The sequence below is a fragment of the Ciconia boyciana genome, chromosome 3 (genome assembly GCF_034638445.1).
Source record: "Ciconia boyciana chromosome 3, ASM3463844v1, whole genome shotgun sequence".
Lineage (NCBI taxonomy): Eukaryota > Metazoa > Chordata > Aves > Ciconiiformes > Ciconiidae > Ciconia > Ciconia boyciana.
Genome location: NC_132936.1, coordinates 7,300,176 through 7,318,427, shown reverse-complemented (window position 1 = coordinate 7,318,427; position 18,252 = coordinate 7,300,176). Strand labels below are relative to the sequence as shown.

General features: G+C 37.9%; 1 protein-coding gene across 3 annotated transcripts in view; it reads right to left on the bottom strand.

Annotated features, from left to right (window-relative positions):
• Positions 1-18,252, bottom strand: part of CD2AP (CD2 associated protein) — an 87,257-nt gene that overhangs the window by 20,094 nt on the left and 48,911 nt on the right. For all 3 annotated transcript variants that reach the window (XR_012041910.1, XM_072858372.1, XM_072858373.1), the window contains 5 exons: positions 14,310-14,430; positions 11,521-11,705; positions 7,746-7,854; positions 3,792-3,883; positions 1,362-1,466 (listed from right to left, as the gene is read on the bottom strand). Coding sequence is in view for 2 of the 3 variants with exons in the window: in XM_072858372.1 (XP_072714473.1) it covers positions 1,362-1,466; positions 3,792-3,883; positions 7,746-7,854; positions 11,521-11,705; positions 14,310-14,430 (612 nt within the window). In the remaining variant the exon portion in view is untranslated. The remainder of the gene's footprint in view (positions 1-1,361; positions 1,467-3,791; positions 3,884-7,745; positions 7,855-11,520; positions 11,706-14,309; positions 14,431-18,252) is intronic.

Genomic DNA, 18,252 nt, shown 5'->3' with positions numbered 1-18,252 from the left:
CTCTAGTTCCAGAGAACACAAAAGCTACTGAAATAACAAGACTATATTTTTTTTCTTTCCCAAAAAAGCAAATACATTATCCAGTTGTGCAGCACTGCTGCCTATATCAAAAACAATTAGACTGAGAGTTCAGCATCAACTTGCCATTATACGATTCTGATCTGTGTTTTTATTAAGTCATTATCAAAGAGCTGATTACAATAATCAGCCATCGGATGCCTTGAACTTCAAAGCTGCTCAGTGCAAGGTGAATCCCTGTACTGAGACACACTACACAAAGCAGACTAAAGGATCAAAGCAAGATCTGTCTCCAGGAAACATTGTTTATGGTAAAAGAATAATTTTTTCCCCCTCTCTCAAGGGAGCAATTCTGTATTGCGAAACATCGATACTACCCACCCACCCCTCAAATCAAGTCAGCCATACGTTACAGCATTTATGCCATCCTTGCAAAGCTGAGAATCAATTTGAAAAGAAAACGCTGACTTAGAGTAACTAGACTTTCTGTGTATGTTAGTTAACTGAGCTTAAATGCTAAATCAGTAACTATCTGTCAGGTTGTATCTAGCAATCCTCTGTGAATGTCTCCAATTCCAGACCAAATGGTACTAAATTACTATGAAACTTTGAAACTCTCTTCTGCTGAGATACAGGCTTCAACATTCAGATGTCCTGACCTGGAGCTGAATCCGGCCCATCTGGGAATGATGTACATTTGTGAATTAACACAACCATCTTTGCTACACAAACTTGTCAGAACCAAAACAGCACACTAATCTTAACAAAAAAATTATAAAATAAGAACCAAAATTACAAGACCAAGGAGTACCACATGAAAACATTAATTTCTACAACTTAGCACATGAGATCATGAAAAAAATATTTCTATATCCCAACCAAAGATTATCCTTCATGCACTGCAACCTACTGGCAAGTCTTAACGTGGAACAATCCCAGTCAGTCCCACAGGGGTCATTCAGCATTTTGCAAGTATAGTTACTTACAGGACTACAGATGGAAGAGACCGACTGCTTATCTCCTTTCAAAAGAGTAAGGGTTTAATTCAGTAATCAATTACACATAACACCATGTTATCAGAACTATATCCTTTTCCATATGACCTAATCATCCTCATTAGTTACAGTTAATCTCAAAAAGCATGCCTCAGTTTAATATTTAAGGAGTTTAAACACAAACATTAACCTTTAAATCTTTCTTCTTTGATATAGCTAATTCAAGATAAAGTTAAAAACTGCCACAATTATAATATTATTTTAAGCAGCATAATGTGCTGTGAAGTCTTTTATTCCTTGCATTTCCATCAATACTTTTTTGTGTAAACGATACACGCAAGAACTTACGGGGAAGTCTTTATCAGACTCTTGTATTTGAACAGCAAAATTATCTGGGAAGACTCCTTCTCTACCATTGAGTTCTCCTCTCCACCAGCCTGGCTCTCCAGTGTCCTAAATCAAACAACAGAACATTTCAATCAATATTTACTTCTTCCCCAGAACAGATACAGTTACAGGAACAATGTTTTTGCTTTTACCCACAATATAAGACCACCATTTGTCTGAAATATCACATTTATAAGGGGAATACTTTAGCCACCTTAGCAAGGGGAAACAGCTACAGATCAGATCAGGTTTGGTCACTTTTTGTTCGTTGTCTAAAAAGCAGAATGAAATGATATCATCATATATAAGATAAGGGTATATAAGACCTGCAAAGGGAAGGAAAGCACATAAAACCAGTAATGACCCAATGCACAACATTCATTATTCTCAACTTCCTTGACCAGCAACTTATTCAGTAATTCAGTAAATACTTCAAGTGTCATTGGAGTAACACACAATCCTATTAAATAAAAGTGATTCTGATGTGATTGATCAGGTCCACTGGTCTGAAAAGGGTGAAGAAGCAAGAGGATATAGCCTACTGAGGGAAAAAATAACCACATTAAGACATAAGGAGAAAAAAAAAAAAAGGAAAATTAATTCAGTGGCACAGAAATTCATTACATGATCTTACTGGATCGAGGCCTTAGTTTGTCCGTAACAGAAAGTATGACGTTATTTGAATATTTTAGCAGCATAAATAACAGCTTTCTTCTTTGCCTCAGATCCAAAATACTGCAGATGTCAATCCTCCATGCAAATCCAAGTGGATTACTGCTGATATGTGCCACTGTTAGCAGCACCAAGTAGTTCACCCCAAAGTTCAGCACACAACAAGGACAATTCAACACTCAGTTCAGCTGAGACACTGAACAGTAAAGGAGAGGAGGAAAAATAAAATATGAACTAAAATAATTATTTTTTAAAAAATCCCACCCCACATTAAGTTAAAGGAGGAATCCACAGGAAAGAGACCTGAATAAGTGATTAGTCCTGAAAGTAAAAGTTTGCTAAAGTTTTCTTTCATTTCTCCCTCCATCACCCTTTAAATTAAGTACTGCAGGGTCCAATTTCTGAACAGTGTGCAGTCGTGAATGGGATAAGGCATCTATTATAAACTTCATTTAGACAGTCCTGAGGCATGCTAGCAAGTCAGAGACAACTCCATGGAAGAAGATCATATGCAGAACAAAGAGAAAAGAAATGGCCAAGGGGGACAGCCTTTGCACAGTGTATGTGCTAAAAGAAAAATACCTTAACACTTGGCAAGATCAAAACCCTGGACTGTCAGCCACTTGACAGTTACATCAATATACTCAGACTTCAGAAGATGGTTTTGGAGGGAGAGCTCTGCTCTGGATAACTCTTCTTCGCTCCAGTTTGGACCAGCGTATGCTTTGGGTAAATTGGTTTAAAAAGGACAGAGAGGCAAGAGATTCAGTGAAGATGGGGCAAGGGCTGTCGTGTTTAAAAAAGTGCCTTCCATAACTACTCTTTTCCACTCTAACTACAGTCAATAATACTGATTATATCAATTTTCTCATTAAGAAAAGTGGCCATCTTCTCCGTAAACTTAAAATCCTCCTAAAGACAAAAAAAATGTTACTTTTCTTATGCAGCTGTGTAAAAGCTGAAAACAAAAAAAAGAAACTTTCCACCTTCTTTAGGCAAGTCATTATTCCTTAATATAGTAGCATATAAACTAACAAAAGACTGCAGAGTACTGCAGGGAAATTAAGTATGGGTAGGTTCATTTCTTGTTTAAAACCATCGCTGCAACAAGATGACCTTTCAAAAAGGTGCTTTCAATATTCAACACAAATAAGACCATTCAACTAAATCATGTTTCTCTAAATAGCCAGACAGTATCATTAACTTCTATGTGGTTATTCTGAAATACCAAGTATCTCTAACACCTGGACTTCATTGTCCTACTGAAAATATTTGCTCAGTTTTTTTCATAATACCTACATCAAAATCAGTAAGTACAGATCTTAATTTCTCACCTTTTGACACAGTAATACTTTCCAACCATCACCTCTAGGTCAGCCTGATATATCACCAGAGAAAAAAGTAGAAGCTCTGAAGGTAAAAGGGCTATTTGCAAAGCTTTTCCATTTTCCTCACTGAAAAGGCATTTGGTACTGGGTGTATACTGATCCGACTTGCCTTTAAGGAATCTAAGATAACTTCCCACTCTGGAACAATCTTTAAGGACATCTGTATCTCCACCAAGTACAGAAGCAAAGAGTTGACTCTCACATGAGACAAATCAGTCTACAGGAATACCTACTCCAAAAAGACTCTCCTGCTTTCACATTTTACCCATTACCTACCTGTACAAAATCCACAAAAGCTATATAAATGGTTAAAGCAGACCAAACATCTTACCTTACTGATTATTTGAATGATCTCGCCTTCTTTAAAGCTGAGTTCATCATTTGAGCCTTCATAGGAAAATATTGTCCTGCAATATTCCTTGGCTGAAACAAAGCAGCACAATTAACTACATTTGCATACTGTGGGTAGTAATGTACACAATACCAGCTCACTTATGCTGCCTGAAAAGAGAGCTCAGAAATTAACACTATAATCATACTTCCCTTCTAGACCAGCCATCTGAGACTGTTTTACAAATGTTCACTATGTCATTCATATCACAAGAAAAATAAGATTATATATTTACAGAGCAATAGAGATCTATCTAACCCTCCCCATAGCATTATATATTCAATTTTGAGCTACTTCAGATAAAAATGGTTTCAAGCTTTTTATTGAGAGTTTATATGTTATTTTCTCAAAATTGATCTAAATTTCAAATTTGCAATCCCAATTAAATACATGCAATTGTTTTAAGGTGACATCCTTTATTAACACATACAATTACAGCAACTTCAAATACCCGAGCAGCACATTTACTGAAATTCTGCAGTGAAATCAAGTAAGTGAAGCAAAAGAATTCCTTGGCTAAGCATCTGAAACCAGAGCTCATCTGAGTGATCAACTCAGACAGTCACAGCCTCTTCTGCAAAAGTAGAAAGAATAATTCCTTTCTTTCCATTTGGTTCAATAAATATCCATTTAAAATTGCGATAACAATTTCAGGTGAAAAAGCAAAAGGATTTGTTTTCCTTTCCCACACTAGAACAAAAACAACATGAGAAAGGCCAAAATATATTAATATAGAAGTCTTGATTGCAAAGCATTTTTTTGCACCTTTTTTAACCCCAGCACATTTAAAATAAGTTAGCAGATAAAAAAGGCTGGATTTCTGTATCTGACAGAGTAAGGAAGAGGAAGCAAACAAAAAGGACTCTAAAGGTACTGCCATAACCTATCAGTTACTTGGCACTGACAACACACACAGGTGAGCAGCTGTACCAACCCCCAGTTAGAGAGCAGCACAACATCATTAGGATCATCTGCAAGTCTTAATGACTGCCTTTTGCTGGGTGGTAAGGAAATAAATAAGTGAGTTGCAGTTGAATCTTTTTGTTGTTGTTGTATTTTGTTTAATCAAGATACAAATCTTTAGTTAAAAAAAGCACAAATTGTATTCTTAAATAAAAATCTACCTTGGTCAGTGACAACCACTATGTTAAAATGCAAAAGTATGCCACGCTTAAGAGAGAGAGAGAGATACCTATATAGATACACATAGATACATAACCACATGAGTAATCCTAGGTACTAGGACTTGCATTATTTTACTGCCTTATCTAGCGATCAGAAAAGCTCAACTATAGATTGACTATATTGTGGTTTCTCAAGAGTTACAGAAACATACGCAGAACCACGTCAAAGAGATGAATGTTTAAATCAAGGTTAAAAAAACCACACTGACCAAAAAAAGATTTCAACAGGTACGCTACAAATACCTATCAAATTCAGGGATTTTATTCATTCACACACAGCACTATACCAGCTACTGCGAAGAAAGTTAACTCAATCCCAGACAAAACCAGGACAGTAACAAATAAGTGTAACACAAGTGTAATACATTTCTATACATTCCAATTCTGTAAAAATACATGCGTTTCCTTACTGCCTGGGGATTTGGCCGGTACAGCTGAACTATACAACCCTTCCCTTCTCTCCTCCTCCTCCAAGCACTTCTGCCCTCCTCCCATACACCAAGTCCCACAACAGACAGAAAACCGTGCCAGAAAGGGAACCTTTCACTCTGCTCCAGCTGCCAGGAAGGCTGGAGCCAGGGAGCCCTGCACCCTGCCAAGCTCCCCGCACGTGCCAGGCTGGGAACCCCAGCAGTCAGCACCACCCGAGAAACCAGGCCACGTACGTTAAGAGGATGTACAGTTTGCCACTTCAGCATCTTATTTTGTAAGCCTGATATTCTGCCGCTAATTAAGATGAAGAAAGAGTCCAGTTTAACTTCCCAGCATTGAAATCTAAGATGGTATTTACAAAACAGTAAATCTGAACTTCAGTAAATATTTTTAATAAAAGGTAATTTAAAACTGAATCTTTTCCAAACACTCGGGACTAGCAATACAGTAGCAGGAATCACAGATGTTGTATTCTAACATAATGGGGGGAAAGAGGGGTCAAATTGTGATTTTTTTAAACAAAATATTTTTACATACTTGCACCAAAGGCCAAAACAAGCTTCCCAGAAATAGCAGAGCCACACCACAAAATAAGCCACACTAGCCTAAACATTTCAGAGATCTCTTTTTATTTGCTAACATATTGAACACAGTTTATTTTAAACTTGCGCTCTCAAAACTGAGGATGATATATATAAACTATCATATGGTCTATACTAAAATAAAAACACTAAGAAAATCTAGCTTTCCTCCAAAGGTTATAAGATGCTCTTAAATGGTGTCTATTATTTACTGATGTTCTCCTACAGCATCTATTACTACCATATTTAAGTTCCTCTCTGATGTATTCATTTCTCCAGGTAGCAGGGACTCAGCATGGCTACTGGATTAGGCCAATTTCTATGCTTTTAGCATGAGCTGCACCCGAAATTATGCAAAGAGCTACATACTGAATGTTCCAAGTGTTCAGTACTGAATATTCAGATTTTTTAGGCAGACTTGGGTTAATTTTTATGCAAAGTTTTAGACAAGTCTAATTTCACAATGCTCAAGGCTGCACACTCTCTTGCTGGCTCTTACACCAATAGCACTGGAATGGTTTAAAAGCAAGATCCCAAGACTATCCCAATTTTGGTGTTTAGTATAAATTTCAAAGTTACAAGTAAGCATCAACTTCCAGCGAATGCATCGTTCACAAACTTTTGATATATGCTTTGCAATAGCAAAACTTAAGTATTAACTACTCTCAAGCCATTACATCAAACACTTCTTGACAGTAATCAGCTGTTTGTAAACATGGTCATGCTGTTTATAGCTATCTAATTCAACACAGCCAAAATATGGCTAAAATGGCATGGATGCCCTATATACTGCTATAGCTACAGATAAACTAGGGCTCTGACTAACAAACCTGCCATTTCAAGTGCCCTGTTGTGCTAGATTATGCAGCTCCTGAACACAGGCAAAAAGTCAATTGTTTGTTGCAGTTTTCGGATTTCTGCAAATTATGCATTCCATGTAAAACGACCCACTTACACCAAAATAAGGTATTTCCGCATAAAACAAAAATATACTTGAAATTACAATACAGAAGTCAAAACAACGTCTGCTCTGGAATCAGGCAAAATGAGCTGTCTACACATCACATAATTGAAGTTAATTTTTTATATGGGGTTGGCACTTCCACAAGGTGTTTTGGGTTGACTTAAAAATATCTCTCTAGATAAAACTATGCAATTTGGTAGTTAAATGAAGTCATAAATTCTTAGAGATAACAAAAAAGAAAAATAAAAAAAGAAGTTGTTATAAACAGAACCACAATGGAACTGGATTATCTAGGGAACAGACTTCAAAAAAAAACATAGAGCACCAACTTTCTGACGCAAGAAACTTTGCATACAGTTATGACAACACACTAGCAACTCCACAGTAAATCCTGAGCCTAGAGAGTCAATTCTATAGGCAGAAAGTAAGTCAGTTTGAGCACGTCAACAGAGCAAATTAATGCAAAGGAGCTGCTGCAATAAAACTTCATACCCTAGCCTTATTTTGTTCTGTGAGACACTCCTACAAATGTTTTTGATTCCTTTTCCTCAGAAATGCAAGCAAAAACTCCTTCAGACTCTTTTGCATTTGAGTAACTCCTCAAAGGTACAGAACTTTACAGAAAACCCCAGTATACACAAAATCATAAGATTTTAACACAAAAAAAGTGACAACCAAATACTTCTCTAGAGAGGACTACCAAGTAACAGATGTAAAGTTCCATCAGCCTTACCTTTTGGTTTACTATCAGCTTCCAATTTTACTACTTCTGACGAGTTTTCAGGTTTTGTTGTACTGGGACAATGAATTAGCTTCGTTCCAGGGGGATGGTTAGGTGATGGCTATATGAACGAAAGAGAACTTCGTTAACAAAAATTCATTGAGTTTTACTTTTGATAGACTACAGGACATACTCAGGTTTTCATTAGCTGAGATGATGTAAATGACCATCTCCAAGAGCTTCAATAAGCTTTTCCATTAAGAACTTACCGTAGTTACTTCATTATGGCCACTGCAATTAGAATTTTGTCTACTGATTAAAGACACAGCACAGCTTTCAAACTGGAAACCAATCTCACAACATTGCCAGAAATACTTTTGCAATTGTATTTCAGCAGTTCCAAGTGTTACTGTTGCATTACCCTGAAAATTGCCTCCTCCAGCGCAGAACAGAAGTGGTTATTTAACAGCTGCACTGAAAGCAACTCACTGACCATGCTTACTTTGCACTGGAATAAAGCAGGAATATTCAGTAGTCATAGACCACCTCAGCAGAAGAGGCAATCAGTTTTTAACTACTCAGACAAATGTAAGAGCACATGAAAGCCCATCCTGGCTTCCCTTCACTCTTAACGATTTGTACAGAACAGAACCAGAACAGAAAAATGTCACTAGAGACTTCTCCTGAAGGAAAAAAAAACAACCCACCCCACAGAGAGGCATTGCAACCAGCAACAAGTTTGAGAGTTATCATCTAACCAAAATAATTGTTCCAATATTATTTCTTTTTTCCCCAGGAGACATACTGAGCTGCCAGGAAGATTCAGACAGCTTCAGTTGCAGCCACTTCTTCACAGCCCTATGAGCTACAAACATAGAACATGATCTTACAGTCAGTACTTACCTGAGCAGCCCTAATAGTGTTACTGACGTGAAAAAACCCATTGCCTTTAGTAACTCTGTTCATTTTCATTTACAGTTAAACTTCGCAGACTTTCTACTGCCAGAGAAACTAGATTTACTCTCCTTAAAACCAGATGATGCCTGTGGGCTGATATTTGGTACCTCTGACATACCATAGAGGAAGCCACAGACACTTGGGATGTTCTTGGAGTACATATGCAATTTAACTCGCTTGAGAATGCTATATGAAGGAAGCACTAAAATAATCCACCTATGAGATTAAACAAGTCCAACATAGAAATAGTTCTCTACATTTCCCCCTTCCAAAACGAGACACAATTAGAAGTGCAAGAGGAAGTTTAGGCAGACGGGGTATAAATAGCCTGAGCCCAGGCAGGATGCTGGGACCAGCTGAAACCTATCTAACTATCTCCTGCAGGAGCATATATACTCTTGAGCACTTCAGATACATCAGCACTCAGCCTTCCTGTGCTGAACAGTCTCTGAACTCCCCAAGGGAAAAAAGCCCTCTCTGCTCTAGAGTTTCCTGATGACATCTTTTTCTACTGCCTTAAAGACTGAGAATGCCCTTCCAGCATCCCTCCATCTAACTCCAAAGTGAGTTGAGCACGAATCCAAAGAAGCCATCCATTTTGGCAAGAGCTGTATGAGAATTATCTCCTTAGGGCTCTCCATGTTGTTTTCTAAGTCTGTCCGCCTTTGGGATAACTTTGACAACAAGCGTAAGTGGAATATTAAGTGCTAAACTCAACTGTTTATTTCATGGTCTTTAAGCTATGCAAAACTTTTCTCACTTCATTTCCCCTCTTGCTGCGGAACAGCATACAACAACTTTCCAGACAAGTCAACTAACAAAACAGAGTGCCAACATATTTTAATGTTTATACAGTCAAATAACATAACTCAAAATATCTGAGCAGATTTCACATTAATCAAGCTACTTTAGATAGGCTCTTTATACTCCCAAGTTACAAGGTAGAAAGTAGGGAAACACACTTTTGAATGATCAATCTCATGACAAGAAAGCAAACTTAAAGCTAGGTCCTGAAACCCTAGTCTAACAGCATCCACACGAAGATGTAGTGATCCCACAGACTCCTACTTCAACGGACAAAGCCTGGAGAGAACCAAGGAATATCAATGTGCCTTCACCGAATCATAGAATGGTTTGGGTTGGAAGGGACCTTCAATGATCACCTAGTCCAACCCTCCTGCCATGGACAGGGACATCTTGCACTAGATCAGGTTGCTCAGAGCCCTGTCCAACCTGATCTTGAACACTTCCAATGATGGGGCATCCACAGCTTCTCCAGGCAACCTGTTCCAGTGTCTCACCACCCTCATCATAAAGAATTTCTTCCTCATGTCCAATCTAAATTTACTCTCTTTCAGTTTAAAACCATTGCCCTTTGTCCTGTCACTACAGACCTTGGCAAAAAGTGTCTCTCCATCTTTCTGACAAGCCTCCTTTATATACTAAAAGGACACAAAAACATCTCCCTGGAGCCAAGCTAAACAACGTCTTCCTTAGGAGATAACATTCGCTGAGCCTTAAATAGAAGGCGATAGTCTTGCAACTTTCCTTTTCTGAATCATCTGATATTTTGACTGGACCAGAAACAGAGAGGACACACACCATGTCTATAGGTGAATGAGCACTGCTCTTAGCACTGCTACACAGGGAAAAACACACTCAAGGAAGTCTCTGTCCCTACCTTCTTCCCAGGGACTCACCCCACCTTTTGCCCTACACCATTACAATTATTTCCGTAGCAGCAGAGGAAAGCAAATCAGTCACCAAAACAGCATTAATTACCATAATCCACAGACAAAAACATTGAAATCAGACAAAAGTTTTAAAAGCTTTCTTCAATTGATCACCTGAGTAAAAACCTGAAATACTGGATTATCTCAGCTGCCTTTAATTTATCAAAAGCTGAAAATCCATACATAAGCTCTGGGTATAAACGATGCATAAGTTCAAGATAAAGGACTGAGCATCGCTGTTGTGCTTCCAAGGGATAAGAGCACTCTTGGGATCAGATCAAAATAAGACTCCAACTAAAGGAATTTCGCTATCATCACATTATCTGCTCTCCCCTAAGCTTTAAGTTCGATATAGAAAATAAAAGCACTCCTTTTCCCACTCACTTGTAAAAAAGGGGGAAAAGAAAATGAAAGAGGATGAAAAACTGTAGAATGGTATTTTTCAGGCTTACACAATCAGCAGTTTATGTAGCTCATTGACCTAAGACATCACCAAAGCCAAAAGCTTGGCAGCATTCATTGAAGGACATTTACATTGGTAATGACGGCTGACACCTAGAACAGCAACCTCAACACCCACAAAAACTTGTGAAAAAAGCTCAAGCCAAAAACTAAAGAAACTCCCAAATATTCCTTGTCTTAAAGGCCAAGTTTAATTTGTATGGGAAGACTTAACATTCTTGTCCCAGATTGTATACAAAGTCTGTTACAAAGAGAACTATGAGACACCTTGTACTGGCGATGTGTTTGAGAAGTTATTAAGTGTATGAGAAGTTATTATTATATATCACATGGCTTTGGAACGATAATTTTTATATCAGCTTGGTTCTCCCTCTCTAATGTTTTAAATAAAGACATTTGAATAGACCTTTTGGAATCAATGTTAAATATAACTCACTATGAAAGAAGTTTGAAGGGGTTTGGTTTTTTTACAGGCAAGAGCCCTATGAGATGATTATGTTCTGATTATGGAACAATATTGACAAATTTTAAAATGGACAGTGTATTCAGCGTCTGTAAGATATCATGTCTTCAGATTCCACATCTAAATTATTTTTCCAGGAAACCCAAAAATAACAATATGAACTGCTACAAACCTTATCTTGCTTTTTATCTTCTGATTCATTACTGGATAATCTTGTCTTAAGTTTCACTGAGCCTTCTTTAAAGATATCTCCAAACCCAATACCTCGGATTTTCTTTGGCTGTGCTGGTCCAGATCCAGGTTCACTCCCATTTCCTGGAGAGACCACAGGTGAGGTAGGACCACTGAAAACAGATTCTGAAAGTAAAAAAAGAAAGAAAAAGTTGTTTTAATATCTGAAAGTATTTATTTGCTCTTCTGGGAAAAAAAAAAAGTGGAAGTAACCCAGCTGCACACACTGCTCTTGCTAAACAGCTTTTCTAGGAACATTATTGTAGCTGTAATACCTCACATTTGTTCTAGTTGTATATTTAACATAAGAACATTTGAAATGACACCAGTATCGCATTGAATACTCTGGCAACTACGTCATTAGATCACTAATATTTCTTGCGATTTCAATTATCACTCAGGCTCCACAGTCTGTTAACGTCAAAGTTATGTTTTCCATTAGTTTTATGAAACATTGCTTATGCATTCTCAGAAGACATGTTTTTAGTCCAACATTTAAAAGCTTGTCATTTGCACAGCTATAGCTGCTGAAAGCAATAATCAATAAAGGTCCATAATGAGTCCTACCATGTTTCAACAGCCACAGGAAAAACCAGTGTGTTTCAGTAGTAGAGTGATGCCTCTCAAGACACCAAAGTGAAATTTTCCTATTGCTTAAAATGCACTAGGTATCAAAAATACCTGAAAAGAGTTTCGTGCAAATTCATTTAAATAGCTTTTTAACCTGATAACACTTAAAAACTATTTTAAATGAGTTAAACATTCAAATCAGGTATAGTTGCTTGAGATTAATCACTAGTAGATAACAACTATTTTAGATTCTTTTTTAGATCTTTCAGTTTTAATGGACAACATTTATCCACCCCTCAAAAATGTAGTTCAGAGAATAACTTAATTTAGGTGTTAGCACCTTTTAAGACTTTTTTTAATTTTATTTTTAAATTACAGTTAAAGTAATTTTAAAGTTACAGTCAAATCTGTTAAAACCTACAAACTAGTATTTGTGGGCAAACTATTTCCCTGTGCAGAATTCCAGGAGATAGTCATGTGAAAACAGACAGCTTTTATAAACAAATTCAAAATAGCCTCCACATCTTTTAGCCTTTCAGTTAAGTTCTTCCCAGCATATGCATGCCTGGGAATTGCAATAAAGATTAAAGTCTCTTCCCTCAACCATAAATTTCAGGGGTTTTGATAATATCATGAAGTTACATAGCCTCTTGACTTCAGTTTCTCACCTTTCCTCAACTGAGTTACGCTTCACTTAGTTCTATCCCTCTTAGATATCTAAAAGGATAGCTAGAAATTTCATTGATGCGAAAAGTCCAGGTTGAATGTTTGAAAGACCATAGCTCAGTGAATGGGGCATTTACTGTTTCCTGGGAGTGAAGAAAGAACTAGCAGATACTTGAGATCCTGACTGTGAAAGCACTGAGCATTAAATATAACCCCTGGGGGTGTGAGGGGCTGATAATCATAACTTCTTAGTTACTGACAGAAAATACAATTACTTCAAATTACTGTTCAGTTCACAGTTCACTGATCTCAGTATTCAAGAATTAAGACACATACCCATTTGTAAATTCATCTCACCAGACCCCACTAAACTTAATGAACTTGACCTCCAAGGAGACAGCCACTGAGCTATTTGGGACTGCTCAAGTCAAACAACTCTTGTTTTACACTACTGCAATTATTTCCACAATTTACCAAAAAAATCCAAGCCAGACTTTTCTTCCCTGTCTCTGAGCAAACCCTTGTTAGAAACAATCAATACAGAACATCTTGTAAATGAGGGTGCACATTACCAGAAGAAAAAAAAAAGACAAAAACACTTTTTCCCTTGAACATTACACAGCTGTCTTTAAGCATCGATTAACTCACATTAAGAGATTGTTCCCAAAGAACACTCCCATTCCAGCAGTATCATATCATAAGTCCTCAGTCTTCAAACAGGTCTTCATAGACAGAATGCCTCTGAAGTGCAGTTTCAAGGGAACAAAGTAACTGCCTGTAAAGTATACACCTGCCTGGCACCACTCAGCACTCAACTACTGTTCAGCCACAGACTGTCTGCTTCAGTCTGAGCTATACAGTCATAGCCACAAAGGAATGGCTAAATGTAAATACTGCCTTAAAAAACACTTTATTGTTAGATTAAAACATGATGAAGAACCAGGGCCCCCTTCCCAGGATTAATTTTAAGTTGAGGCTTTCCATACCGTTTTGCTTGAATTCAAGTTTTAATTCTCAACTGACATGGTTAAATGCTTAAGTTTTCCATGTTAGAGAACCCATGTCTGTGAGAATAAGACTGAAAAAAGCTATTAAACGGAAGAATAATTTTATACCCAATACCAAAAAAGCTCAATGCTGAATATGATAAAGTTTCTAGTGATAAAATGCAGAATATACATTTGCAAGATCAAGACCTTGACTGCAATTTTATTAGAAGTGTATTGGGAGCAAGACAGGTTTCATAATCAGCATCGATGTTTTCTAGAATAAAATTAATGGTTTGGTGGGCATGGAGGTGTTAGGTTGATGGTTGGACTAGATTATCTTGGAGGTCTTTTCCAACCTTAATGATTCCATGATTCTACAAATACTTACCGTTCTTAGGAAGCTTGAATCCTTTACAACTTTTGTTGTACTACAACCGTAATACTCCAAATTATACCCGAGATCTAAAATTACTTTGCTAAGGGTTTACAACAAACAGAATACCACCTGTGTCATCCAGAGCGTCCTGTGTTTCTCCATCATCTGTCAATTCCAATTCTTTCACAAAGTTTGAAGGAAACAACCCTGCCTTGCCATTTAGTGTTCCACTCCACCAGCCTTCTTCTACCTGTATAGAAATATTTTTCACATTACCAATAAAGCAAAAGGAAATTCCTATCAATTCCATCCATACTTCACTTATAAAAGTCTACAAACAACTTTGGGAAAGTTGACATGACCATGATTTCTCTTTAAAGAAACTTACCAAAGATGTAGAAACAGTAGGCAAAAAGAGGAGCAAGAAAATAATTTACTGTCACTTCTATCACTACAGCAATGATCCTGAAACATGAAACTAGTCCCATGCCAATTAATCCAAAAGAGCAGCAAAACGTTCAACAGCTTTCTCAAGGTAAGACAGAATAACAGGCATTACACACCTAACACAAGAAGAAATATTAAACTGTTTATGAAATAAAGATGCAACTTTTAGCCTGGCTTTCTACGGAAATTTTTATGTATTCTTGCTGTCCATCTGTCTTTTCCTCTGTCTCGTCCAGTTTCCACCAGTCCTACTCCGACTGGCCTTGTATCCATTGAACAGCTTTAAACAATTTTGATCAAAAGACACAAGAAAAATTACATCAAAGATGTAATTTCTACAGATAATGTTGGGTAGAACAGAGAATAGTCCTTAAGGACATCAAAGAGTAATGGAAAACTAAGCTGTCCATTCCTTCTAGCAGGAGGCAACTGGCTGAACAGCGTACGCCTAGCTCTAGATGTGTCAGAGGTACAGATACTTTCTGATCCGAGCTGGCCAGCCGATGAAGGTAGCCAATACACATGAGGATTTTGTGGTGGCACACAGCAGTCCTAAGGATAGAAGTCTGTTGGATGCAATTTTTGTTGGCTTTGCTATTCACAAAACAACTCATTTTTGCACTGGAAATAAACCTGTTCAGGAATTAGGAAACATAATGACTCTAATGCTCAGTTATGTGCTTGGATTCCTGGTGTGTCACTTACACTGCAATACTCCAAAATGTAATGGAGTGTTTATCAGGAGTACCCCACAATCTAAGGCAGAACAAAAGCTGGGCATGCATAGGTGACTGTGTAAAACAATGCCAGAAGACTGAGTAAGAACTGTGCTCTTCAAATTTATGAAGATTTTGCAAAATGTCTTATATCAAATGTATTTGCCTAGCGAGCACTATTTAAAAACTATAATTAAGATAAATTTTCAAAATATTTCATTTCATTGCTCTGGTTTGGGACTGAAAAGCTGTTTTTAGAGAGGAAAGAAAAGCAACAGGGGGGTGGGGGGAGACACCAGCAGTTGTTTACGCTAACTTTTTTTAGCCTTGTTTTGTAGGTCACTATGCCTGAAACACAGGCATAGTTTTTAAACGCCAGCCTACCTCCAGGCAAGCAGAACGCATGCAAAACCTGGCAGCTACAGAGACAGACAGGCAATGAAAAGAGTACTGTTATTTTTAAAGACACCCTGGTGCTCAAATATAGCTTTGCTGTGGATGGTTCAAATTCAGAGTCTGGTCCTCTGAAACAAATTTTAAGCATAGATTACTGACAAGTCCTGACCGGGCTCCGGTGCCTCGTGCTTTACATAATACATTACAGAAAACTAAAATTCAAATGCCTTGACTCACCCATACTACACCCAAGAGCCATGAGAAAGGGTCTTTTAATGCTTACAATACAGAAAGCGACTCAAGCATCCATTTAGTCTTCTGCCAAGAAATAAGGTCAGCAAAGCACTTTACAGACTTGCAAGGCAAAGCGATACCAATTCAGAGACAGTCAGGAATAAAACAATAACTTCTTAAGCATACTTGCTTCAGCCTCCTCACCACACTGTCTTTAAGAAAACTGACTATATACAAACCATATTATCAGAAAAGGTATCTTTAATTGACATTAAAAAGCAGCTTTAAAGAGTTCTACATGCTTTGGTGGAGAGCATCTGTGCATCTCTGGGCACTAGCAACAAAGATGACAATTTCACAACTCTTATCTTCCATTTCGAAATCTTACCACATGATACAATTTCCACAAGAGGGAGTTACAGCTCTGGTACACACATCAGCACTTTTTTTGTGAATTCCATCAACTTATTTCTGTAAGATGATGAAAGCTCAGATTTCTAAACAAAGGGGGGGAAGACTTAAACAAGCAGTTTTGCCAATCTGTTTTTTGTGTTTTTTTTTTTTAATAAAAACTCCACTAATGGAGTCATATGAATTTTGATTACGCTTGATAACACAGAATGCAAATATTACAAATATAATACTACAAAAATAAATCTATTTAGTGGTGCATCTGACAGAAGTGGGGGGAAGACAAAGGGGAAACAAAAGTTTTACAGCAATGATACAGTTATATGCGCTTTGTGCGCGTATTTTGCATGCAAAACCCACATGTTCTGTAAACAAAACCCCCTGCAGATTCAGCCAGCACGTAGCACGAGGGCCTTCTTCCCTAAAAGCTACTTGTGATCCTTGTAGCCTGCTCTCTTCAACATTAGCCATTTAATTTCTGATCTCGTCTGCCTCCACCTTTGATTTCACGATCAGCAGTGTCAGTTGTAACTACTCAATTTATGAAAATAATTGCAAGAACTGAATTATTCTCAGGCAACTGGTAGAACTGATCCCCTTCTGTAGCTGATTTTACCTTACTTTCTCCATTTAAAGGAGTGACCAAATGATCTTTCCATGAAGTAACAGTTATAAGTTATCTGCATATAGATAAGTAGCAACTTTTATAAAGAAATGGAAGTGTATCGTCTCACAGTAGCGAAGGCAAGTTACTTAAGACAAGGTATCCCAGCATACTGCACAACCAATGGATGGTATTTTCTACCATTCTTCACATTTCTGGTCCATCAGTAAAGTTTTGTGAAGCAGATCAAGCCTACACCTGTTAGGTCTATTCTACACCATCATAAAAATAGTGTGGAAACAGCTCTAATACTGTGTTCAGTTTTGGGCCCCTCACTACAAGAGAGACATTGAGGGGCTGGAGCGTGTCCAGAGAAGGGCAACGAAGCTGGTGAAGGGTCTGGAGCACAAGGCTGATGAGGAGCGGCTGAGGGAACTGGGGTTGTTTAGCCTGGAGAAAAGGAGGCTGAGGGGAGACCTTACCGCTCTCTACAACTACCTGAAAGGAGGTGGTAGAGAGGTGGGGGTCGGTCTCTTCTCCCAGGTAAGAAGTGATAGGATGAGAGGAAATGGCCTCAAGTTGCGCCAGGGGAGGTTTAGATTGGGATATTAGGAAATTCTACTTCACTGAAAGGGTTATCAAGCATTGGAACAGGCTGCCCAGGGAAGTGGTTGAGTCACCATCCCTGGAGGTATTTAAAAGACGTTTGGATGAGGTGCTTAGGGACATGGTGTAGTGGTGGTCTTGGTAGTGGTAGGTTTATGGTTAGACTCGATGATCTTAAAGGTCTTTTCCAACCTATACGATTCTGTGATTCTAATAGTTAGTTGCAATATTTTTTTTATCTGGTAGCATCTGCCTAAAAATTTGATTAACACTTTTTCTCAGAAGTAGCAAAAGCTGGGTACTACAAATGTGTATTTTCAAATCATTAGGAAAGGAAAAAGCATGGGGACTGACACACCCTCCCCCCCCCCCCACCCCCCCCAAAAAAAAGAATAAAATAAAATCCATGTTTCCGTAAGAAAACAGATGAAGAAATTCTTTGATCTTTTTTATTCTGTTTGGCTACTTGGTCATCTCCGATACATCATACTGAACACCCCTCCCAAAATAATTCCAGATGTTGACATGTGCGACCCGAAACAGCCGCTTCTGCAAGAGTTTACTGCACATGCTATCTCTTGTAAATGGTTACGTTGGACCATTCAAAGTCATGACTGCTGTGTACAGGCACTATCCACAAATTAAACGGGTGAGGTTA